Source organism: Gobio gobio (assembly GCF_949357685.1).
Source record: "Gobio gobio genome assembly, chromosome: 12".
NCBI classification, from domain to species: Eukaryota; Metazoa; Chordata; class Actinopteri; order Cypriniformes; family Gobionidae; genus Gobio; species Gobio gobio.
In genome coordinates this window covers 22,038,737-22,064,954 of record NC_137105.1, presented here as the reverse complement: position 1 = coordinate 22,064,954, position 26,218 = coordinate 22,038,737, and the positions used below count along the sequence as shown (strand labels likewise).

The 26,218-nt window shown below is 40.5% G+C and overlaps 1 protein-coding gene and 1 long non-coding RNA gene across 5 annotated transcripts in view; one reads left to right on the top strand and one right to left on the bottom strand.

Annotated features, from left to right (window-relative positions):
* Window positions 1-22,469, bottom strand: part of rgs6 (regulator of G protein signaling 6) — a 110,436-nt gene extending 87,967 nt beyond the window's left edge. For 2 of the 4 annotated variants that reach the window (XR_013817644.1, XM_079831436.1), the window contains exons 1-2: window positions 22,149-22,457; window positions 16,923-17,033 (exon numbers count right to left, since the gene is read on the bottom strand). Coding sequence is in view for 3 of the 4 variants with exons in the window: in XM_079831436.1 (XP_079687562.1) it covers window positions 16,923-17,006 (84 nt within the window). In the remaining variant the exon portion in view is untranslated. Of the gene's footprint in view, window positions 1-16,922; window positions 17,034-22,148 lie in introns of all 4 variants that reach the window. The other 2 variants (XM_079831437.1, XM_079831439.1) reach the window with 2 other exon arrangements.
* The window catches only part of LOC307135215, a 14,607-nt gene continuing 10,630 nt past the window's right edge, over window positions 22,242-26,218 (top strand). The window contains exons 1-2 of the long non-coding RNA XR_013817646.1: window positions 22,242-22,417; window positions 22,934-22,986. This is a non-coding gene — a long non-coding RNA (uncharacterized lncRNA). The remainder of the gene's footprint in view (window positions 22,418-22,933; window positions 22,987-26,218) is intronic.

The window sequence follows — 26,218 nt, the reverse complement described above, 5'->3', positions numbered from 1 at the left end:
TTGAACCAACCTGTATAGGGCTCGGGCGTCTGACGTCATTACTTTGCGTGGCGGCCATGTTGATGGCCTCATTTGCTGCTACTCGGACTACTGCGCACTGTTTATAGACGTGCTCCCTCTCAGTCGTGTGTCTTAATTTGGCGTTATTATTGGAAACCATGGTAAACCGTTGTTGCATTGTGGGGTGTAACACTGCATCACATAATCGCCATGGGAAAAAGGTCGAAAATGGATTAACTTTCCACTGCTTTCCTGCTTGGAGACGCAACCACGGAGACCAAGTATCCGAGGTAACAGAGTCGTCGGCTCGCGGCTGTAAAACAAACTGTTACCTGGGGGATATGGTGTTGGCTGATCGTGATTGGAACCGTCCGCAACAAGTACACTATTTTGTCAGATAAAGTACCGATTCACATGGTGTTGCCAAGCAAGGACGAAGACATGACATTCCTCTATAAGATTAGTCTGTATGTTGTGCTCTGACAAACATGAGCCCTAGCGTTGTGCTGAAATAAATGTGCATTAAATACAGCCATAAGTGTCTGTTGCATCCATACCCACAATCTTAACAATAAATATACTTAAATCAGTATAATGTGAAAAAGCAAGAAGTGTCACACAATCGCAATAACCGTATAATGTGCAAAAGCAAGAAGTGTCACACGATCAGATATTTTTCAGTGTTTATTTGCAAGTAGTGCAACCTGAGAACACAGAACTGTGCAGAATGCTTCAAGGTAAAAGGTTAACATTATATAGGCTTCATGATCTGCAGCTCCTGAACCCACCCATTTATGAACTGCAAATTTCATATGAATCCAAACCGTTAATAGTTCCAATTTTGTCCATATACCGGTCCCGGACTTCCCTATTTAACGTATTCCACATCCTTTTCGGGATTTTAACATAGTTTTTCTTTCTCCCAACTCTGCTTCTCCTCGTTCGATTTGCTGTATGTTTACATTCGCGAGGCCATCAACATGGCCGCCACGTCCCAGAATGCAACGCAGCGCCCGAGCCCTATTAAATGCAATGTTAGGGAGTTCAAATAGGTTTGATTTCAGAAGCTGCCTTGGAAGAAGGCATGAGAATAAAACGAATGTAAACTAAGGTTACTTTTCATGTAATAAACAGGAAGGTCCCAGGTGAAGGTAGCTGGCTGGCATACAGAATGCCACAGAGGTGCAGGCTGTGGCTTAGTGTGGATGGTTAAAATGCCAAGGGCAAGGGTTTCATTACCGCTATGCTAATCCTTCAATGCTAAATGCTGTTCAGATAGCCTAGCCTTTAGTAAATACAACATCAAATGTCACTCTTCACCTAAATCCCCTTTACCCTTTTCTGCTCCCCATTTCATCTTTTCGTCCGCATTTAAAAGAAAGAGCAGCCCACCGAGACTTGATTGCAGCTCACCAATTCAAACAGCAACTGGCCTTATCGGTGTCTGCCAGTTGAAACACTTAAAAGGGAGTGTGATGTCAGGAGAGACATTCATAATCAAGGGTACTGCATTCTGGATCACTGAGGCTTTGAGTCTCTGTTAGATAAGAGAAGCATTTCGCTCACGCTCGCGGCCAATACACTGACTGCAACACATCATCAATACGTCTACATAACTTATGAGAACAAAGATCCTCTGCGTCAATCAGCCACAACAAAAAAGACCCAGGCTCATCTGCCATTCCTCATTGAGGTTACAGGATGTAGTATCACTGTTCCCTAAAGGCTCATTCACAAAAACCTAGAACAGGGGGTCACCGACCTTTTGACATCAAGATTTATTTTTAAACCATCATGTCCCCTAGAAAAAAAATGTCCCACGCTCCCCAGCATGCACTACCACATGAATAAATCATGGAAATTACTGCTTCATTGTTTACTGTTTTCGGCTTTATTTGTACTGGTAACCGAGTGAGTCTTGAGTTGTTTGCGATAGCATCTCCTCATTTATAGTATGTATTATTCTAAGAGCAAACAGCAAAATAAAGTAGACTGAACTACATCACTGCTATGTGGGACCCACTGGTTTACTTTCATGGCAGTTTCTTATCTAACGGGTTTATCTACAGTGTGGCATTTGACCTCCATACTGCTCATAACTAAAAAGCTGTGTGAGAATCAGGATGAATTACTGTAGCATTTTGGTATTCAAATGTGAGGTGATTTGTTAACATAAACAGATTTAATATTAATCTTCCTCACTTGAGCCAATGATTACCCCGCATGTTACCCCTGACCTACTGAGAAGAATTAAGGGAAGAAAGGATTGATTGTGGGAAGTTTGCATGGAGTAAAAAAAATAAAAATAATAATAAAAAAAGTTGAGTAATGTAGAGTGAAATGTTTTGCAGTGTCCATTAAAGTTGCAGTAAGCGATTTTTGAAAAACGCTGTTGAAAGTGGATTGGACAGTGCACCACAAAAAACTTGTAGCTAATCAGCAGTTGGGGGCGTATCCATTCATAATGGGGGAGGAGGGAGAGGGAGCAAGATGGAGATTTGAAAAAAGACTATAGAAAAAGAGATAGCTTAGAGACATTACAAAAGAGAAAAGGTCAGAAGAACATCAATGGAAAAAGAAGGGTTATGATCAAGCAAGAGCTTTAATAACAACGTTAATATTAAAAAAGTTTTCCAGCATTGAAGAGACCTACGCCAAAAACAGACTGGGAGGTTGCATTGTTTCTGCTCCATACGTGAGTAACGTTGGTTTTGAGTGTCACTGTTTATCCGGAGCTGGTTTGCTGCTGACGACTAGGGGTGTGAATCGCCACTAGTCTCACGATTCAATTCAATTACGATTGCCATGTCAATGTAGCCTGGTCTTACCAGACTCTCGTACATTTCATTTGTACAGAGAGTCTGGCCACCCTCCATTGACAAGCGTTTACTTCCTTGAAGGCTATTGGATCTGCCCAGAGCCACTCTGGATCTGCCATAACCAATCGCTAACGTTTGGTTGTGACTACATGTCATGAGTCGTTCGCCTTTTGTTTCTCACATGGAAGTCCGTAAAAATAAATGCATGCCACCTCAGTGATTAAACCTAAAACTCGTGCATTCGGATTGTGATTTATTCAGGGTGGAGGGGAGAGTTTTGTGATCGGGAACGCGCTGCTCACGTGGTCCGTAACAGGATTGTATGCTGTAAATAAAATGTCATATGCTTGGTATGATATATGCTTGGTATGAGAATAAATTCTGCCATAAATAACAGCCCAATTCAAATGTTTACGTGCTTTTCTTCTTTTTATTTTTTGAACAGTGATGAAATATATTGCTCTTGTAAATACTTGCCAGCAATTAAAAAAATACAAGTCTAGAAATGCATCCAAATTACAGCAAAGCACCACCGCACGGTGCTCTGCAGTCAAATAGGATATAAACAGTGAATTTTGACGAGAAATATTCTCGAAAACTCAGATATGTGGATTCGGACAGTAATTAAATTACCACACGACCTTGGTGTTTGTCAAAAGCAGTAGGTAATTCGGCCGGGGATTTTTACGCGGGTGGTGGGAGACAAAAATCACCACTGTAAATGACAACAATACCTTACGACCCCACGAGAAACAAATAGGGCCGTCCGAATAGGGCTTCAGCCAACTCCTTCACCACTAACGGAGCGAGCTGGAAAATTTTACTTTTCCCGAACCCCGTGGGGAGGAGGGCCACAACATCATGGCCACCAACAAAACTCAGCAAAGATTGTTCTTGCTCCGGCTTTAACTTCTGGATATTTGGCAGCGGTGCCACAACGGAATGAATGGCTTCGCTCGCATCTTTCTCCGCCACCATTACTGAACTACAACTCAAACTAGCGCACAACGTCATCGTTCTCAGCCACTCCCTCTGTTCGCCGATTGGACCGGTAAAAATTTGATTGGAGAAAACCTAAGAATATACTGCAGTCCCAGACGGAGTACTGAAGGAAAATGAAAATTGAGCGCAAGTACGTAGGAGGGCGGAGCCTGGCTAATGTCAATGATTCGATTGAATCACGATGCGTCGCAATATTACTGCGCATGGCTACATTTGTCGTCAATGAATACAAGCAGTCAGATATATGAACTTCTTTTTATTTTATCTGCTCCAAGAAAGTACACACCCTGAATGTAGTGAACATTCTGAACACAGCAGACGACAAGAGTAAATACTAAAAGCGCATGAAACTGTCAAGTAGTGTACTAAAGTTACAATAGCGTTCACGCACACGCGCGCTGTAAATGTTAAAATAGTGGGTTTTTGTGTTTCGCCTCCCTCCGCCATTTTACGCTAGTGAGACAAGTGTGCATGTGACAAATGGCATCAGAGAAACATCAGTAGGCTATAATGGCTATAATCAATGATGATTATTACTGCATTGATGCAGAATCGTCCAAGTCCGCGTCGCGATGCATCGTAGAAACGATTAATTTCAAGACCACTCCTGGCGACTTGCATTTTCTCTCGGGTACTTTATGTTCCTTTTTTCATTTGTTTGTAATCTTCGCTTTATTTTTCACAAAGCATTATTTTGCTTCACTTGAGCTAATATAAAGAGACATCCACACTCTTGCATTTCGGGGCAGTTTCTCTTGCATTAAAGGGAGGGGTGTGTTTGTTTGGGTTGATTTCAAATATCAATAATGTTCAACAACGATTCACACAAATTGTATACTGCACCTTTAATGTAGCTCAGGACAGTGACTTCCTGCTAGTGTCTTTGCGAACCAGCAGTGCTCTGTGCAGTGTCTGGGTGATGTTCACATTTATTAATCATGGTCTCATGAATGGCACTTGTCATCCCAGTCATTTGACCTGACCAACCTCTTCAGCCTCTCTTCAAAACCATGGATCTCAATTACAAAAAAAAAAATCAATAGCAAGAAAACCTCTTCATTTCCCAATAACACAGTTTAGTCTTGGAATAATTTTGCTAGGAAACTGGTATGCATGAAGAAAGTCCTAGAGACTTCTTTGTTTTTATTTTTTCTCAGCACACCAACTCTACACATCAAATATCTGCTGAGTGCGGAGATATGCTGTTTGGTGAGATTCATTGTGTAACCTTTAAGAAAATGTGTGTGTGCCATCTTTTATAGACAATAAACAATTAGATACTTTAAGAACCAGGTGCTCTTTTGAGAAGGTGAATTGAAAGTACAGGTGTATATTTCTATTGTTCTAGGGACCCTTCAATCCAAATCTTTACGCCTAATGCGTGAGGCTTGGCTCATAACGGATTCTTAAGAAGTGGTCTGTGCACACCCATAATATGAATAGGTCTTCATGCCATTTTCATAGAATGGCTGCCTTTGAAATGGCCGCCTTCATTATGCTTGTGAAATAACACCTTGGAAAGTAGGGCTCTGGCTCTTTTTAACTGCAAATGATGTGATTGTTTCAGCATACAATAACCTTCATGCATCCATATGCTAATGTAGCCCAATAGCGGATTGTCCAGACAAAACTGCACAGAGCAACAATATCAGCATCTGTTCTTTATCCGAGCCTAAGCGCCACAACCACCGAGGGCGCCAATTCTAATCTCATAGTGTAATTAAAAGGATGGTCCACATTTGAAAAATGAAGAATGTTGGTCACCAGTTTCAGTTCCCAATAGGTGTGTTCGACTTCATGCGGTGCTGCGCAGCCGCAGACTGATTGGAGTCTGACTTGAAGCAGTGCAGAAATTGTCTGACTTGAGACTGTTGCCAAACGTCACAATGATGTGGCTTTGGCGCCAAGTACCGCGAGAGTGATCCGGCTGCACAAGCTCTGATGATGATACAGCGGTTCCGTGATTGGCCGGATTCACTGACGATAACAATGACGTGTGATTTGTGTTTGACAAAGGCGAACACACCTATTGACTTCCATTGAATTTTTGTCCATATAAATGGAAGTCAGTGGGAACCAAAACTTTTTGGTTACCATCATTCTATCTTCCGCAGAACAAAGAGAGTCATGCAGGTTTAGAACGATATGAGGGTGAGTAAACAATGACAAAATTGTCAGTTTTAGGTAGCCTAGAAATCTATACACATCCTAGCGGCTGCAGCCAGGGTCGTCTAGCAACTCTCTGTAGACTTGCGAGCTTAAAAAAAACAAACTCTAGGCCAATCACAGCATGTATAGAGTCGGTGGGCGGGCTTAACATAATGACGGCAGAGTTGAGGCGGTTCCGTGTGAAATCCCTGCTACTTCCCTGCTAACAAAGAACGTTACGGCACTGAAGTCATTCTAAAAAAAGGAAGATGTGTTCTGAGTTTTGCCGACCGGATACGGCAAAAGTTTAAAGGGGTGGTAAACCACGATTTCACTATTCTAACTTTAGCTACGTGTAATGTTGCTGCTTGAGCATAAACAACATCTGCAAAGTTACAACGTTCAAAGTTCAAAGCAAAGGGAGATATTTGCTTTTAAAGAAATCAGTTTCTAAGAACTACAGCAAACAGCCAGCAGGCGACTACACACATTCCTCCAGGGTTGGTGACATCAACAGGCTCAATATTTACATAAACCCCTCCTCCGAGAATATTAAATAAGGGGGGGTGAGGCCATTTTGTATCGCGGCGCTGTTGTGGTATAACGTTAGTTAGGCTGGAGTGTTGTTGCCGCGATGCCAAGGAAACGCTGTTATTTTCATCCGGATTGCAGGTCTGGGGTACTTGCTCTGTTCAGCCTTCCTTGGGACGGGGGTGCGTTGCAGAGCGTTTAACATACAGCATGTTATATGCACGTGTGTTTGAGTCAGCGGGGAATCAGGCGCGCGCAGGGCTCCCTGCAGCACATCTAACAGAGGAAAACATCCACCGTCTTCGCGATTTCAATGCCAGATTTGCACAACGTCAGCTGCGTGAAAAAAACACTGCCGGTGCGTGGATGCACGAGGCGCGCGCTGCACATTTCACGGAGGACAACACAAACTTCCACAAACTTCGCGAGTTCAATACAGGATATGCACAACGGCTTGTCCTGAAAGCTGGATTTACAAACAGAAGCTGTTTACGGGCCACAACCTGTAAGTCTGATTTATTTTTCATCGATGTGTTTTCCTGTAATAGGTTGTAGCAAGGAAGTAAACAGATGACAACGCTGTTCTGCAAACCAGTCTGTTAAATGCTCATTCATACTTAACGTTATCCGACGAACACCTAACATTACAAACACTAACGTTAAAAAAATCTCAACAGCGAACCTGACATTAGTGTAAATGATTCTTTGATTAGAGCTTTTATGTATTGTTTATCTACAGGCTTGCTAAACATGGTTCTGTGTGTGATTTGGCTAACTTACTAGTTAAAGCCAGTGCTTAGTGTTCGTTTTGGGTTAGTTCTTGCGACAGATATTTGGCTATAATCGTTCAAAAATACAAAAGTTAAAGTGCCATTCAGTAGCGATCATTATAGATCCGCAGTCTTTACTCTTGAGGACTGAACAGGTTCTGCTCGATCATCTTCACTCAAATGTTCTGGGTCTGATTCGGGCTCATATGGTTTTATTGACGCCGTTGTTTCTAATACTGACCAAAGCACAGCCTCTGGTAAAGGTAAGGGGCGTGACGTTTCCGACAAACGTGCACTAGGCGGTTAGCGAATCACAACACACTGGGCCAGCTAACCAATCTGAGCCCACTGCGTATTTTTGAGGGACCGGCTTCATAGAACCCGGAAAGCATCAGACCGTTTTACAAGGAGGGACAGAGCAGTGTAGAATAAAGGTCAAATATATGAAAAATAAGGCAATTTTTTTAAAAACGAAGCATGAACACATGTTACAGTGCACCCCACAAACACAGTCAAGCCTTCAAAAGAATGTGTTTTACCACCCCTTTAATCTATCAACTAACTCCGCTGGTGGGAAAACACATGGGACTCAGCCACAACCTGCTTGCGATTGTTGTCACCACTGATATCGCTCTGGTTGGTTGTAGCGCTATCCTATTGCGTGCAGAGGGAATTTGAAAGACAACCATTTATCCCGCCCCTCGGATTGAGCCCTGCCAATGGTGTGTTCCCAGACCCAACATCTTAATGTGGGTCTGGCTTGTCAGGCTACGTTTTAGGTGGACTATCCTTTCATTTTGATAGTTATTATGTGAAAAAGTGAATTGTCTTTTATGGTTCAATAATTGATTAGACTATTATAAATATTCATATGAGGAATTAAAAAGTAATGCAGCTCATCTATACCAGCCAATTCACATATATTGTAAAACAGAGATCAGGATGCTCACTCCACCTCCATCCTGAATGCCCTTCATATTGGAGCAGTCCGGCGGGATACATCATCATGTCGTGACAGCACTTCAAGGCCCCAGCAGATCAATAACTAAGTGACTATTTTTGTGTGCAAACAAACAATCAAAGGGTGAGAAAAACATTGCCAGAGCTGCTATAGCCCTGAAATATAGCCATATGGGGATGAAGACAGGAGCTAACACGCCCAAAACAGTAAGGATAAAAAAAATTAGATCTTTTTCTGACCTCAAATGAAACTATATAATTGCTTACTCATGGGTTAATCGAATTACTTGATACCGAATTTTTCCAAAGCAACCAGTTCAGTTCACCAAAGTCCAAATAATCACAAGTGTTCAATGTCCAATCTAATATAATGCAAAAGTTCCCAAGAGCAAATACTCAAAGATCACAGATTTAAACAACAGCAAGAAAAAGAAACTTCCTTGAACACTCCTAAAACAGTGCGGGAATATCTGAAAGTGGATCCAAATCTTTGCCACTTCCCCAAATCCCTTTTAACAAATTGTGTACAAATTCAGCACTCTCCAAATGCATGCAAGTGCTCGCTAGTCCCAAAAGTCAGATAGAAGCATCTGAGGATAAAGAGGGAAACATAAATTGATTAAGTCAAGCACCAAACAATATTTGCTGATTTGGCATTTTATATTGTGGGCAGAGGCAAAATGCTGTTGATTTGAAGGATAGCGAACTCCGTTATCTGTCATGAACTAATTGGTTAAGTGTAGAAAATAACACAAATAAGAAATCTGCCCAAAGAAATACTTGCCTAAATGAGTTCAACAGAGCTTGAAAGAAAAAATTAACTGAGCTGTCAGAATTCACACAAACACAAGGACAAACCTACCACCCCCCAAATGCACATCAGCAAAAAGACGAGAACAAAGCAAGGCACCAGAGGGGCACCAGTCCTTTCTCTCTGCTTGTGTGAAGTGATAATGAGGAGCATATCAAGCTACTGTACTGCTGTTTTATAATAAGCCCTCTCACTGCATCTGTCTATCTACTACAGTACCAGAATGCATAGGTCTTCTTCAGTGTTTCCAGAATCCAGACCGCTCGTTTTATCATTGCCCTCACTTCATTTTCATGCATAATAAAATATGGAGAGGGACATTTTTCACTACAGTTGTTTCTCTTCAAGCCAAAAATGGCCACTGTAGCCCAGACTATGGATGACAGTAATTAATTACAGCTGAATAAGGTATGATAATAGGCCTGACTGATATAATTAGCTTCAAGAGCCTCCAAAGTATATTTCTGCCCACCTGGTTCGTCCTTTATACCTGTAATTAAAAAAGATCATTTGGGAAAGATTTGCTTTGGTGCCTCTTGATTAGATCGAGAAACGTTCATCATGTTTTTGTCATGGTCTCTCAACAGGACACGGTAGTGGAAAACCACATGAAAATGTGAAATGGTGGTTGTCTAATTTGCCAATGCAAAGGTTGCAGGTTTAATCCAAAGGAGGCCTGACCCAGAAAATTGAATTACTGAAATCCCCACACTGTTCTGTGAGCACTGGGCTCTTAAACAGGGCACTAAAATCCAGATTGCTGCTGAATGGAAAATAATTTACTTTCATTCACAAATCTCATAATCATTCCACATTTAATTCATTACAGTAAGTATTTTTGTAAATTGGTCTATCGACAATAGGTGTAAAATAATAGGTGTGCAAACAACATCATTATTAGAGTTCTGCTCTCTGGTCAGGGAACACAAAAACACATTCATACATAAACACTTGTGTGTGTTCTTGTAATGTGATATTTTTTTTAACTCAAAAGGAAATTGGGTCGCACTGTTATTTTCCCTCTGTTCAGACAGTAACACTGATATGTGGCTACCTGCCAATCATTGGCTCAGTTCCCTTAAAACAAAATGAACAAAGCTTCAGTGGTTCCCAAGTCAGCTATGTTTTCCTGAGATGAGCGGGCAGGAAAATTGCCTGACCCTTAGCTGTAAACATGAAAGTGAGACATAAATCTTGTGTAAAATGTTTGTCAGTTATCTTCTGCTGGTAAACTCCACGTGATACAAATGCCCCAGCATACCAGACTCCAATACTGTCTGCCTAATTTATCCTTTCGCTGTAGGCTCTTGGTTGTATATATTCCGGTTCTGACATAGTAAGTCCACGGCACGCTTGAGTAAGAAAACTCTTCTGTCGGCAGCTAGCTGCAATCAACAAACCTACACAGGTCATTGACTAAATAATTTAAGACCGTTTCAAAATTACAAAATGAGCGTACAAAGAAAGGTTAAAAGGTCCATGTACTGTTCAGTCATAAAATGACATTGATAATAGAATTAAGGTAGACAAGTGAAACTGACAGTGATTTAAAGGGCATCTGAGGTCAGCACAGAGCTGGTGAAGCTTGAGATGTGACAGGATAAATAAATGTCCCTCTGTATCCATCCCTCTGCCTGATTAATTCAGCTGGCCATAATCCATTCCGATGTACAGAACTGTTAAAAGGATCTGTCTTCCCTCCTTATAAGTACGTCCATTTATTTACATTGAAATATTTTGTAACATACATTTATTTTTTGTGACTTTTGATCAATCTAATGTGTCCTTGCTAAATAAAAGTATTCATTGAATGATAGTGTATATCTTTCATTATATCTCGCTAGATAAAGCTGCCCTGGGAACTGTCATACGAAACACAATCCAAAGTATATTACGTTTAAATATGAAAATAAAGCAGTTGTGGCATTTTTACAAAAACCTAGGGTATGGCAGTATAGTCCTTCTGGCCATACAATAACAACATTCCCAAATAATCAGATTATATCTAAACAAATGTGGACAAAAACAGACATGACAATACAAAATCAATGCAAATACTGAAACAGCCCTATAAGCTGTCACTGTGTCCTAAACAAATGCAAAACAAGAGAAAAAATATCTTTGGAAAAAAATTATCTTTTGTACTTATCCATTTCGTTGCAAATGTAGTCAGTGCGCTTGCAGAGAAAGCCCACCCACACAGTCTTCTGATTGGCTGTGATTTTTGATTGATTGGGTATGGTTTTTGCTGCTGAAAATCTTGTCGCATCGCGTCTGGCTGGGACACGGCATTAGGCTGTTTAAATTTGCTTTTTCAAAAGTGCAACAGAACTAATGAGCAGCATCATGAATAGTTTATTTCCCCTGCTTGTCAGAATGCCAGGGTATGGCAACTGACATACGTAAACACCACCCCTGCAATAAGCCTTGAAAGTTTGCCAGGGAAGTCAAATGCACAGAACAACTCTAAAAATTCTCAACTGCCCCAACAGAATTGTTGATAAGCGTGTCAGATTCTCACTTAGTTCTGCACTCATTGGAAAGGGTCCGTAGATGACAGCGAAACAGACTAACCTGGAGGCATTTTGTCTCATTATATTACCTCAGAAACGAATTATATCCTTCAACCGATACAGCTGATTTTACAGCACTTTCTCTGCCAAGAATCAGGAAAAAGAGGAGTACAAGACAACCTACTTGGACTGGCCATTAGTGTTGGGGAAAGTTATTTTCTAAAAGTAATACGTTACAATATTGCATTACTCCCCCAAAAAAGTAACTAATTGCATTTACTTAGTTACTTTTTATGGAGAGTGTGTTACGTTACTTTTGTATTATTTTTTCTCACCTGGGTTGGGCTCGCTCATTTGTTAGTTTTTCTATTTGAAAAAAGTTCTATATTTTTCAAATGTAAAGGCTCTTTCACACCAAAAGTGAAATAAGCCTCATGCTGGAGGAAATTCAAATACACACCTGTACAGTAGAGGGTGCAGCTAAAAAAACTGAAGAATAGGAGAAGAAAGTTCAGCAGTCTTCAGTAATAAAAAAAAAGAAAAGTAAAACAAATGTGAAGTAGTAATTTTTGCTTATTATACAGTTAAATTGGATCATCTAAGCTCAGCAGCAAAGAGATTGAATGCAAAGTATATTTGTGTTATTTACATATATTAATTTATTAAAGCTGCTGTCCGTAACTTTTTTTGTGTTCAAAATTTACAAAAATGAGAATGTACAACATGAATTCATTTTCCAAACCGTGTTTTTGTCTCACCCTGAACCATTATGGTACACTTATAATAAGTGTTTATATTGGGACTATTTCAGACAGGTCTGGTAGGAACCGCTGCGGAGGAGCACAGTCCCTGCGTGATTCGCCATAGACATAAACAGAGAGAAGTATCCCCGGCTGCAATGTTCTTCCGCAAGACGCATGCAGTTCTTTTTATTAACCGCAAAAAGTTATGGACTGCAGCTTTAAAGATTGTATTTAAATGTTTTTTATACTGAATCTGTTTTTGTGCCAGTGAGTTGAGTAAATGCATTTAATCTAGAACTATAATAACCCTCATGTTTACACAGCGCACACAACGCCTCTGCACTTACTCCCAATTTCTTGGGCCAGGAGAGGTGTCAGACAATAAATGCGTTACTTATTTGAAAAAGTAACTCAGATATTATGTTGTAAATTTAAAAGAAATGCGTTACTTTACTACTTACTTGAAAAAAGTATTCTGATTACGTAACTTGCATTACTTTTAATGTCTTAACCCCAACACTGGTTATTCCCCATGCAGGGAGAAGTATGTCATTTTCTTTTCAAGTCGTAAGAACACAGCATGTGCTCACAGACCATAACAGAACACACTGAGGTTGCTGTCAGCTTCAGAAAGGTTGACTGAGTTGCATATTGGGAAGAAAAAAGGTCTCTACAAGCCAGTGAATACTCTCCCCCATAGTCTCACTCTCTTTCTCTGCATTTCTCGCACATGGTATTGATGTTCATCCCTTGGGGCTTCGCATGCTCTCCTTAATGGGTAAATTCATCAAAGTCAGTCCTGTCTCACTGCGCATCCAGGTTAATTGTGTCTGTTTACACATGCATGCGCTATCCCTCTTGTTTCTCCTTTTAAATCAGAACAAAACTGAGATGAGGTGCGTACCAATACACAACATCCACTACAACCAGGTTTGCCAGGTCTGTGCAACAAAAGTAGCCAAATGGCCAGTCAAAAGCAGCCCAAAAATAGCCCAATGCAATTGCTCTCCATCAAGCGGCTGAATTCCCCTCGGAATTTGCACGTCTGGAAGGGGTTATGGGGGTGTTGGTGTGCCAAAATTGTAGTTACGGGGGTGGAAATCAACCCTTGGAAAAAAATTTACCCACGGTAACAACTTAAAAGTAGCTCAATTCCGCGGGAAAACCACGGCTCTTGGCAACACTGACTACAACAGCCATCACTGCATGGGTCACAGCGAAAGAGATGGACTGTGGACTGATTTTCCAGGAGAGACCACCATGCCATCACTCTGGGTGATGTCTGGGTGTTTGTCTGTTTCTACACAGAAGAATGGCAATCACAATGAACTCTTGCTCATGCCCTAGGGACACTGGGCATTTCTTCCATGTGCCTAGAGCATATTGTGAGCCATCTGGTGCCCATCTCATATCCCTGTGAGGTGGTAAACGACCAGAGGAACAGCAAGCTATCAATCAAACAGCCAGTGAAATCATCTCATTGCAGGTCAGTGGTCTCCATCCAATATAAGTTCCACACTGATCCGAAAATGACTGACTGCTGTAATCAAAACTAGATATTTTTCTTCTGTCCACCACACCCACATCTTAAGTGCTTCATGCCATAACAGGAAGTACTAAGATCCACTGATGTACATAAAAACTGTACAGCCTAAAAAAAAAAGCCTGTTGACACTTCCATTTTATTCATAAACATTGGAGTCCAAAACTGATCTGTTATCATTCATCAAACATATTAACTGTAATGCTATTTATGAAATGTATACATAACAGGACACTGCCTTTTTTTTCTTCTTTTTTAGTCTTTTTTAGCTTGCCTTCCAATAGAAATATCAAAAATATTTTCAAATTGTTTACACTTAAAACAAGTGCATATAACCTTACTGAAGATGCATTCTCAGAAAATAAGTCTTAATACCTTAAAGCTAGTCTAATCTACAGTCTAATATTTTGCTTTTGACTACGGGTGAATCTCCAGTTGTCACTGATGATTGTTGTTCGGACCTTTCTGGATTCCAATCCACCACCAAAATGATACGATTAATTATTCCAGCTGCTGTGAAGAAAAGGCTATAAATGATCCGTCACCTACAGAATCCTCACATGCGATACTACTACTTGCCGGACTCCTCCTTTATGTATACAGACGTGACGTAATGATGCAAAGACATTGTGAATCGGGCTAAGGTAAGGAGATAGTTTTGAACACTGGCTGGTTATGTATTTGCTCAATTTGATTTTGGATAATGTTTAACTAAAAAAAAGTTACGGACCGCAGCTTTAAAAGGTCCCATGGCATGGAATTTTTATTTTATTTTATAATATATTCTGAGGTGTACTTATACGCGCATTGAGTGCACAGCGCAAAAACGAAACACGAAAACACCATTCTGTCAGGAGAGAGAGAAGCCGCAGCGTGTGCACGAATAATAAAGTTCTGTGTGAACTTGAATAATTAGCTACACATCAGAAATCACTGATCACAGATCAGAAGGAACTGAAAAAAGACTTCTGTTTTCATGTGTACATCCAAACACAGAGAAACTGCCAGCATTCACTCGTTCACAAGCCTTCATCTCTCGAGGAGAAACAAATATGGCAGTCGCATGGGCGTGCCAAATTCTCTGGGGGGAGGAAAGGGAGGTAACCGTTCCTGGTATGACGTCGTAACAGGAAAATTCAAGATCAGCTCATCTGAGCTGTCATTTTCTCAATGGCAGAGAAAGACAGACAGAACTCGGTTTACACCGATCAAAATTTCTAGCCACTTGGGGACAATATTCAGGCTAGGGGAACTCATATTAATGTTGAAAAACCTCATAAAAATAAAATTTCATGCCATGGGACCTTTAAAACAAGTGCACACAATCACACTGAAGATGCATTCTCAGAAAATACGTCTTAATACCTTATGGTTTGCTGCTCTTCAAGTAACTGGAAAAAGAATTTCATTAAGTGTAGGAATATAAATGGTGTACTTCTCAGTGACACAAGTAACATTTTATTTAGATATACTCAGCAAAGGGTCTCCAAAGAGTGATTAGTATAAAATGTATTTGAATCTCATTGTCTTAATCTAATAGTGCACTCTCCACCACAATTTGGCAATGACTCCAATCTCACTGCAGTTGGGCTCAATATCTTTGCGCCAGCTTGAGCTGATTATCTCCACTCAGATAGAAGCAAATCATTTGGCATCAAATATGCTTCACTTGGTTTTCCATAAAAGACTTGGTTGTGGGAGGTTCCTGGCTAACCGGTCAAGCAGAAAGACAAAAGCAAATAAGTACAGTTTCTATAGGAAAAACTCGCACCAAAAAATCTTGCCTTGATAGAGATGTTGGGGAATGCTAGCACTATGAAATTCATCACTCCCTGACAGCTATTTTCTCCTCTGAGATCAGAATTTGTCTTAAACGCCACATCGAATACGGCAAACTGGCATGGCAAATGTAAGTCTCTTTCTCTCATTAAACTTTTATAACTTAAAGGGTAGGCAATTTTTTTTTATAAACAATTTGTGTCATATTGGATGAAACTCTTTTCACATCCTCCTGATAGCAATCAATAATAGAAGTGGTCTAAATATTAAATCTTCTGTGGAAGTCTCAGGACCAAAACATGTTAGTCCAAATCATTCCATTCGCTCCAAATGCTCCCTAGTGGAAACGTGGAACCTCCCTTGTGGAAGAAGAACGCCGTCTTGTTTACAACTGTGACAATGATTTTCAAAAGTGTGTGAAGTTCACGACTCCATTGTTGCAGTAAACTTACACAACGTTATTGAATGATTCATTTATAGATGCACGTCTGTCTTTTATTGCAGGGACTTTAGGTTGGAACATGACACGGAACAAAGCGAACTGTAATTGGTTGCATTACATGTCAGTCAAACGTCCTCTTGGGCGGTCCTTGACCAATGAAAGCTGCAATAGAGTCCAGACTTTCTGCCCTCAGTCTGAAGGCTACGCAAGACAATGTCAGCACTATCGACGCCGAACTTATTATTGTAATGTTATGTGCTTTGAGACGAGGTAATTTAACGCCGTCTCTCATCACGTGATGCTTTGCAGAATCTGCTGTGTGCGTTGATGTGTTTGGCTTTGGAGACGCTCTGAAGGGAGGTTGGGATCTCATGCATTCAAAGCTTGCTTGCTATTGCTAGATTCTCCGAAATTGCCTACCCTACCTTTAAATGTAGGAGCAGAGGTTTACCACAAAAGCCAGAGTTGGGATATGAAATGCACAGCCATAAATGATTTGCATTATAAAGGAACATTTCGTGTTTTCTATATGCTTCCAAGCAGACACTTTCACACAGATCAGGCAACTTCTATTTATTAAAAGTGACCATGAGGGTCAGGGAGGGAATGAAATATTCGATACACAAAGAAGCTGAATAAAAAAAATCTAAGGGTAACAATGCACCAGCAAACAGACTAATAAACTCATTCAAATTCAAATCCAGTACCGAGCAATATTCATGACTTTGTGTGTCTGCCTTGCCATCATTGTACATAATATTGCTGACAGAATTTCTTACGCTTTCAAGCATTAGCTGGCTGACAAGACTTCAAAGATGCCAAATCCCAAGCATATAAAATGTGAAGGCAAAGCAGCAGTACCTTCCTGTAAGCAATCATGTTGGGCGAGTCGTCGTCTGGATCAGCAACGCCCACTGCGCCATGGTCCTGAGAGGCCTGAGCCATTCTTGGTCTCTTGATGTCTCTTTCTGTCTGTGCGGAAAGGACAGAACAGAAGACAGATCAGGCAAATCATACAGATTTCCAGTGCGCCACCCAGACAATGAATTAAAACAATTTTTATGTGTAAAGGTGTGAATGAGATTTGAGAGCTAAAGCAGAGGGAAATATTCTCAATAAAAAAAAAATCTTAAATTTCAGTATGTTTCTCACAATACTATCGAAGACTTGGAATAAATACATAGACTAATTGATGATGCTTTTTTATATCTCTTTTGAAACTTCAGTAGTTAATATTTACATCCATAGTGTGAAAAAACAACAACATTTAGATATGGGCCTACATGAAAACTCATAAAAATTTCACTGAGGAAAGAAAGTCATGTCTCAGGGGTTATTAGTGGTCTCAAATTATGTTCACTTAGATGTGTGATGTTGATACATATGGGAACCAATGACATTCTTGCAGAGTATCTTGTTCTCCTCATGTGGTGAATTTTTCAATGAACCATGACTTAATTTCATTCAGACTATTAGTCGCATATTATTGCATGGCATGAATATAGATGATTCATGTGAACCACCTTTATCCACCTTAAATTTGACGTAAGAGCAGTCGTAGCTTTTTGTAGCTCAAATGTGCGAGGCTTCCAGTATTGTCCGTTTCCAGTTATTTTAGCTGCACAAAAACAGTATACTATGCTGTTTGATAGGCTATTGCAAACTGGTATTTATTATTAGGGGCCAAGCACCAAAGATTTTCCCGCCATTTAGAATTTTTCGAAAAACCTACTTTTGCGAACTCATCTGATTTGCACGAAAATTGAACCAGATCATCTTCAGACCATGCTGACAAAAAAAAAAAACGTGCAAATTAAGTTGATTAGTCAAATTGTTTTCGATAAACGGCCAAACAAATTTTACGTAGCGGTTGCAAAAACACACTTAAGGCTATATCTCCGCAACGCTCGTATTCAAACCAAACTTGGTACATGTCATCACAAGCATGACTTGAGGCAACATGCAGCTTTTCGGCGCATCGCCACCTTCTGGTCAGGAGATATAAAAAATGCCTGGTTTTTGCTTATAACTTTTGAACCGTTTGTCCAAAAATCATCAAAATCATCAAAAGTGGTCGTTAGATTCTGATATCAAATTTTACCATATCGGCCATTTTGGCTGTCGGCCATTTTGAATTATGTGCTAAAATGCTGTATTTTAGGAACGCATGAACGGATTGTTACGAAACTCGGTTTGGGTCATCAGCTCGATGCCCTGAAGGAGCCCAAGAAGTTTTGAAACAGCGCCACCTAGTGGATTTTTTTATTTTTTTCAAATGCTTATAACTTTGGTTGTGATTGACTTATTTTCATGGGAGTAAATTTGTTGTCTCCTGAATCCTTGCCGAGTCCAATGATACCAGTTTTGCCAGGTTTCGGCATATGGTTTGTGCAGCGTTGTAATTAAACATTAGCTGATATCTTCGAAACCGCTAGTCCGATCGAGACGAAACCAACGTCAGAAGTTCGAAAACATAGGTCGATAGTTGTTTGCTAACACCAAAATGTCAAAATATTGATAGTACGGGGGAGTAAAATCCAATCAAAGTCAGGTGTCAGTCATTTTTTACACGTTTTTTAATATAAATGTCTATAACTCTAAAAGGAAATTAGATATTTTCACCTAAATTGACACACGCATATATGGGCTCACTCTGAGGACACATAAAAAATGGTATGATTGTGCCTCTTGGTGGCGCTATAATAGAACAAAACATGAAATTCCCATTGACTACAATGCAGTTTTATGATATAAAATGCTATACTTTACAAATGAATTGGTGTATCATTACGAAACTTGGTATGTGCCATCAGCACCATGCCTTTAAGGTACTTAAAATGTTTCAAAACAGCACCGCCATGTGGTCCATACTTATAATGAAACGGCCTCTTGTGGCTATATCTCTGCAATGACATATTGACACTATATTGACACCCTGCTTTGATATATTGACACCAAACTTTGCATGTGTCATTGTTCCCTTATTCTGACCACACCACATCAATTTCGTAACTGTGCCACCTATTGGTTGAAAGTGATAAATCATTAAATCATTATTATTGACTGTATTTATCGTATATTTATCTCTAAGATCACCTTAATAGGTCTTTAATTGCTCATTGCTGCAGTTGATCTGACACTGCCAGCCATTTTGGCATGTCTCGTCTTCTTCTTTGCGCTTGGCCCCGATAATGCTTGCAGCTATATTATTGCAGCTATAATGCTTGCAGCTATATTATTCTAATTACTTTTCGTTATCATAGAGCATATAGTTTTACCATTGTTTTTTTTGCAATGAATTGGAAGTATTGCACATTCACAGAAAATGAGGAGGATAGAACTTTTGGAATGTGACACTCACTCTTCATCCTCTCATCCATCTCCTTTTGTGATCAATGGATGAAACAAATTAGAAGGGTTTTCGTTTTTTGGGGGTGAACAATACCTTAGTTTATTATTATTATTGATACTTAAAAAAAACTATACTTTCTATAATTCAAATGTTTATTTGCAACAAAAAGGTGTATTATGTATAGAAAAATAGCAAGATATTAAAAATAGAATAATTCCGTAGAATTTTCTCAGTAGTAGTATGTTTCTAAACAAACAAACAAACAAACATGGAATACCGAAATTTTACCTAGGAAATTCATTGGTAAGCTAATGGCCACCTCTAATTAAATTAGTAAGTTCACTTAAAGGATTAGTTCACTTTAAAATGAAAATGTCCTGATAATATTCCTGATAATAGAGTCTTATCTAGTGAAACCATCTGTCATTTTCAAGAAAAAAATAAACATTTATATTGTCTGGCTATCACCAGACCAAGCTCAATCTTTTAAGATTGAACATTAGTCTGGGGAGTCTGCTCTGTATTTTCTACTGCACAAGAGGCGGGATCAACGGGCAGTTCAAATGACTGTACGCAATTGGATCCTTCAACCAATCAGACCAACGATCCGGATGACGTCAAGAGAGACGGCAAAACTCCAGGCAGGAAACGTGCCAACAAACGTGTTGGTTTGTATCATTGATCAGCGATTTGCAGAAGCAGCAATGGCATTGAGTAATTTTTGCAGGTTGTGCAAAAAAAAACATGAAAGTGAGTTGAATTTACACCCACTCGAGCGATTTATTTGCTAAACTAAAACTAAAGTTGTTTGCTGTCGCTTCTCTATAGTCATCGTGTTAAACCCACCAATAGCGTGCCAGGTGGATAAGCCGCTTGTTATTGGTCCCCGTAGATTTGTAACAGAGGCAGGATAGAAAAATTTACATGTTTCCAGCCTGAGCTGCAGGGCGAAATCAAATCGCCGGCAGACCAGGCTGGGTTTACCCAGTCTAACATTTATATACTTTTTAACCTAAATTGCTCATCTTGCGCTGCTCTGTGATGTGTCACGGATTGAGCAATCACGTCGGAAAGGTCACGCTAGACGAAGGAGAAAGTACCGCCCCAAGCGTAGGCTACGTGCAAAGACTAATACAAAATCTCCAACTTCAAAATCGTCCGACATCGTTGTTTAACCTTTTTTTGCTAAAGGATGTTTGTTTTAGTCTTCGCATGAGCGCTCTGTAAACACGGCGGCGTACTTTAGCCTACGTCTAGCGTGACTTTTCGGCAATTTAGGCTAAAAAGTATATACATTTTTATTTTTATGTTAGAAAATGACAGATGGTTCCGCTAGATAAGAACATATTCCTCAGCTGGGATCATACAGAGCCCTTCAAAGCCCTTTGAAACTGCACTGATTCGGACCTTCAACATTTTGGTTCCCATTGAAGTCCATTATGGAGAAAAATCCTGAAATGTTTTCCTCAAAAAAATTATTTTCCATTGAAGAAAGAAAGACAAGAACATCTCTTGGATGGCATGGGGGTGAGAAAATGATCAGAACATTTTCATTTTGAAGTGAACTAATCCTTTAAGAGTCATGGGTTATGAACACCTAGAGATTAAGCTTTACGCGTGTAATCGATTGCGCAGAAAGCGGTTTATCGCCCACTCATAATTGAAGTCAAATCAGTTTTCGGTTTCAGATAATGGAACAGACGTGTTGACACACATCTTTCTCTTCAGCCTATGTTCCTCTCAAGAGCAATAATACAGCAATAGGATGTGATTTTAGTTCTGCTACAGGATTTGGCGTATTTAAGTGGTAACCTTACAACGTTAACTGGAGAAGGTTTTAGTATTAACCAACAACAAATACAACTATGTAAAGACACCGAAACGGCGCTAAAAACATCCCGAAACCTTCCTGGTTGCACATACAAAAACAACAACAACAATGATTAGGGCTTTTTAAAGATGCCAAGCACCGAACGTAACCATTTGCATTTTAAAAACTGTGGGAAAATGTCTTTGTTACTGAAAAAATGACAGACAGACCGAAAGGATAAGAGGCTCCCATGCTTTTGGTCTTCTTCGTCACAGGCTGTAGTAGGCTACTTCACTTCGCTGCTGTATGCGGTGTCTCACCTGCACGAGTGTGCTAGAAAACAAACACTCAAGAATTTGCTCATGGTCTCCTAAATTTATCCTTGGACTTATTAGTAACCCTGGATTGATTATGCTTTTCCACGCTGGCCACATGAGGAGCGCGAGCTCATAACAGCTGTTTGTGATCAACACCAGCGAACCTTAAGGTAGAACTGTGGGCATGATTTCCCAGCGCCGCATTGCACTACGAACATGTGCAGCTATTTAAAAAAGACAAACAGCTGCTTCCAGAGCGCAATCCCCACAGGAACACCGTCCCAATTCACACAGCACTCCACACAGTGATGCCGAATATAGACGCAGAAAAACCCTGTCACTGAAAGACACGCTCGCTCGCTCACTCACCCTCTCTCTCTCTCTCTCTCTCTCTCTCTCTCTCGCACACACACACGCGCGCACGCACAGCAGGGAGCGCGAGGCGACAGGATGATTCACTTCAAACTCACCAGCACTTCGGGAGCCACTTGAATCCAGCGCTGGACATGACAATTGATCGTTCAGTGCGAGCGAACATTGGTATAAGTTTACAGTCAGTGACACCCAGTCACACACACAAACAACTGATGACTGGAAGAGCGCATTACCTTAGTAAGTACCGCCTCGTCCACTCCTCGGATCTCGATTTCTCCTCCTTAGCAACCAGAAAAGAGCAGGTTCATGATCTAACTGGCTTGCAGAGACTGTGGTGGTGGTGATGATGATGTGGTGGTGATGATGATGGGGTGGGAAGATGATGAAGAGACTCTAAGGAACCGTGCAGCTGTGGAAAGCAGTGGGTTCCTTCCACTCTGTCCGTCTCTCGCGCGCACTGGATCCCAGCGTGGGTGGTCGCTGCGTGGAGTGAAGTGCTCAGGTACAGTGTGAGGATCCTGGCATGTGTGCAAACTGAGTGTGAGAGTGTGTGTGTCAGAGGCAGGGAGGGAACGAGGGAAGGAGGATAACAGGGTGGGGGGTTTGGGGGTGGAGTGTCTCCCTCTTGTAGTTTCTGGCGAGCAATTTTGAAATATGCATGTTTATTAAGGGTGAGAAGAATGATTTTGTTGGCATACCAATTTGAATTCTGTCATGTGATTACAAACATTCAATTGAGTAATCTCCTCTAATTTCTGTATTTCTCTCATTGGGATATCCAGCCAAAATTAATAGGGTTAGGGTTTAAGAATAAATGCAGTTTATCAATGCAGTAGTACATGGGTCACTTTGTCTTTACTAACATAAGTTGACCATAACATGTTAGTACTTTTTTTGTGGCAAAAACACTTAGAATAAAATGGTCCCTTCACACATGAAATGAGCAAGAGTTGTTCACTGTGCTCTGGTGCTTACACACACAAAGCTGTGAACAGTGAGTTTTGTGTTTGTGTTCCAGGACCTGGAATCGGGCGGGGAAAGAGAGGGCGTTCATTCTGTCATTTTTAATAAGTAAGTGTGTGCCAAACCTGTGACTGAAGAGGGTAAGATTTCATCAGAAACTGTTGTCAGATGAAAAATGCTTGACCACAACTGAGCTGTTTCAAGAAGGCTAATGGGACGCCATCTTAACTCACTTTAAATCTAGCTGAAAAGGTCTATATACATTTTTAAACATTCTTTTATCTGAAAAGATTACTCATTTTAAAAGAGAATAATATTACATATGGGTACAAGTCTATATTTTATGTTTCATGTAGCCATCATATTTGCACATTGCAAAATAGGTATTTAGTTCCATCGTATGGTTCTGAAATGGATAGACAACAGAAAACGGGGAGAAATATTAATTAAATGCACTACAAGTACCACAACTCATCCACTGCAGAATGTCACACATCTGGACCACAGAGACTTCACAGAAAACACAGTGTGTCTTTTGTCTCCTACAGGTCCACTCATGCAATCTGCTGTTTCATTTGTCTGCAGCATCCCCTCTTCTATCCCATCCATATATGCACACATCCTCTCTCACACACACACACACACACACACACACACACACACACACACACATTCTCTTTTTCTTCCCTACTGGCTCTTAATTGGCCTTCTGGCACAACTGAGATGATACATACCCACAGGGAATCCTGATAGAGTTCTGGGAGTCTTTCTTTACTTTTTGTTACATTTACTCCAAGTTCAGACAAAACATGATGCAATAAGGAGTGATTTATAGAAAGAGAGAAAAAGTGCGAAACCCTTGTAAGTTCACAAAGTTATATACATATATATATATATATAAACACACAGAGACACCGATCAGGCATAACATTATGACCATCATGTGACTAACACTGATTATCTCTTCATCACGGCACCTGTTAGTGGGTGGGATATATTAGGCAGCAAGTGAACATTGTCCTCAAAGTGGATGTGTTAGAAGCAGGAAAAATGGGCAAGCGTAAGGATTTGAGTGAGTTTGACAAATTGTGATGGCTAGACGACTGGGACAGAGCATCTCCAAAACTGCAGCTCTTGAGGGTTGCTCCCAGTCTGCATTGGTCAGTGATGCTTTGGGAAACGTTCTGCTGGGAAATGTTCTGCTGGGAAACCTTGGATCCTGCCATCCATGTGGATGTTACTTTGACATGTACCACCTTTCTAAGCATTGTTGTAGACCATGTACACCCTTTCATGGAAACGGTATTCCCTGGTGGCTGTGGCCTCTTTCAGCAGGATAATGCGCCCTGCCACAAAGCAAAAATGGTTCGAGAATGGTTTGAGGCACACACAGAGTTCAACGAGTGTTGACTTGGCCTCCAAATTCCTCAGATCTCAATCCAATTGAGCATCTGTGGGATGTGCTGAACAAACAAGTCTGATCCATGGAAATGGATCCCCACGATCTAACTAATCCGATCCCCACCTCGCAACTTACAGGACTTAAAGGATCTGCTGCCGACATCTTGGTGCCATATGTCATAATGTAATGCCTGATCGTTGTACTGTTGCATTTCCAGTCTGTTCTAGCTAGGGCCATTGTTATCAACCCATGACCAAATATCAAGTACTCTACTTTTCAGAGAACAGCCTGGCAAGGGCTATTTATCAGTTCCAGGAAGTGTCCTTTATCGCATACTCTAACCAGCCCCTTCCTGAGCCGTAGGTGTCAACACCGCTCCTACACTATTTTTGGGGCTCTCTGTCCTTCATTGTTTTAGTCAGGATGTATAAAATTGTCATGGCTGAGTACAACAGCATTTACACATAAGTATATACTTTGAGGCAAAAAAAAAGGTCATTTTGATGCCTACAAGAAACTTACCCCATTATACTATAATTCAAAATACAGATACTCCAAACATGCATTAGCACATGCTCAAATGCTCTCTTCCCCGAAATCAATACTGTCAGAAGCCATTAGGGAGGAGTAATTGCTCATCATGTCTGAATCACAAATGTATTCAGCCAACCACTCACTCAAAGAGGCATGTGTACACACATATACAGTCATAATGGACATTGGCGCATAGCGACATCAGCACAAATTGACAGTATCAGGAACCCACCCACTTCAGGCTAGATTAATTATTTAGACTAGAGAGAGATGCAAGAAATGCACAGATATGTTTCCCTATCTCCAGTAGCCTAATTGCATTGCAAACACAATCATCTCACTAAATTAGCTGTTTTTCCATTTCATGCAGACAAGAAATGATCTTCTGTTGAGCTGCAGGATGAATATATGTTGCAAATGCAAGTGTTTTCTCCTTGCTTGCACTGAACTGGACACATTTCTCTCTTAGAAAGTAATGCCACAGTGTGCATTAGGTAACATGTCGCAAAAGTGTTACATTCGCAGTGCATTTATGTTCTTTCTTACCAGAGACCAGCAGGAAAGGGCACATGTTGCATAAATGCCAATTATTAGAGCAGGTTGCTAAGAATAGAAGTCGAGTGTTAAAGTGTTAAAGTCTGAATGTGACAAAAGTAAAGAGGACTTTACTGAAAGAAATAAAACCTAGTGCACAACGTTATATCGTCAACAAAGTTATTGCCGAAAATGGTCATTAACAAAGGGTGGTTTTTTTTAGCAATAACCAAGATAAGACAAATTATGAATTGATGATAAAAAAACAGCAATAAATGATAATTTTCACATTTTTGTTAAAAGTTGATATGGCTATATTAGTCAAATTAATCAAAATGATAAGACAAAATATTGGAAAAGATATTACATTTTTTACCAACAAAAAAAAGGTGATCTGGCACCAAGATGTTAGCAGCAGATCCTTTCAGTCCTGTAAGTTGTGAGGTGGGGCCTCCATGGATCGGACTTGTTTGTTCAGCACATCCCACAGATGCTCGATTAGATTGAGATCTGAGGAATTTGGAGGCCAAGTCAACACCTCAGTCTCATTGTTCTCCTCAAACCATTCCTGAACCATTTTTGCTTTGTGGCAGGGCGCATTATCCTGCTGAAAGAGGCCACAGCCACCAGGGCATACTGTTTCCATTAAGGGTTGTACATGGTCTTCAACAATGCTTAGGTAGGTGGTACGTGTCAAAGGACCTAAGGTTCCCAGCAGAAAAATGCCCAAAGCATCTCCTCCGCCGCCATGTGTTCTCCAGGTAAACAACGCACATGCAGCCGGCCATCCATGTGATGTAAAAGAAAACATGATTTATCAGAGCAGGACACCTTCTTCCATTGCGCTGTGGTCCAGTTCTGATGCTCACG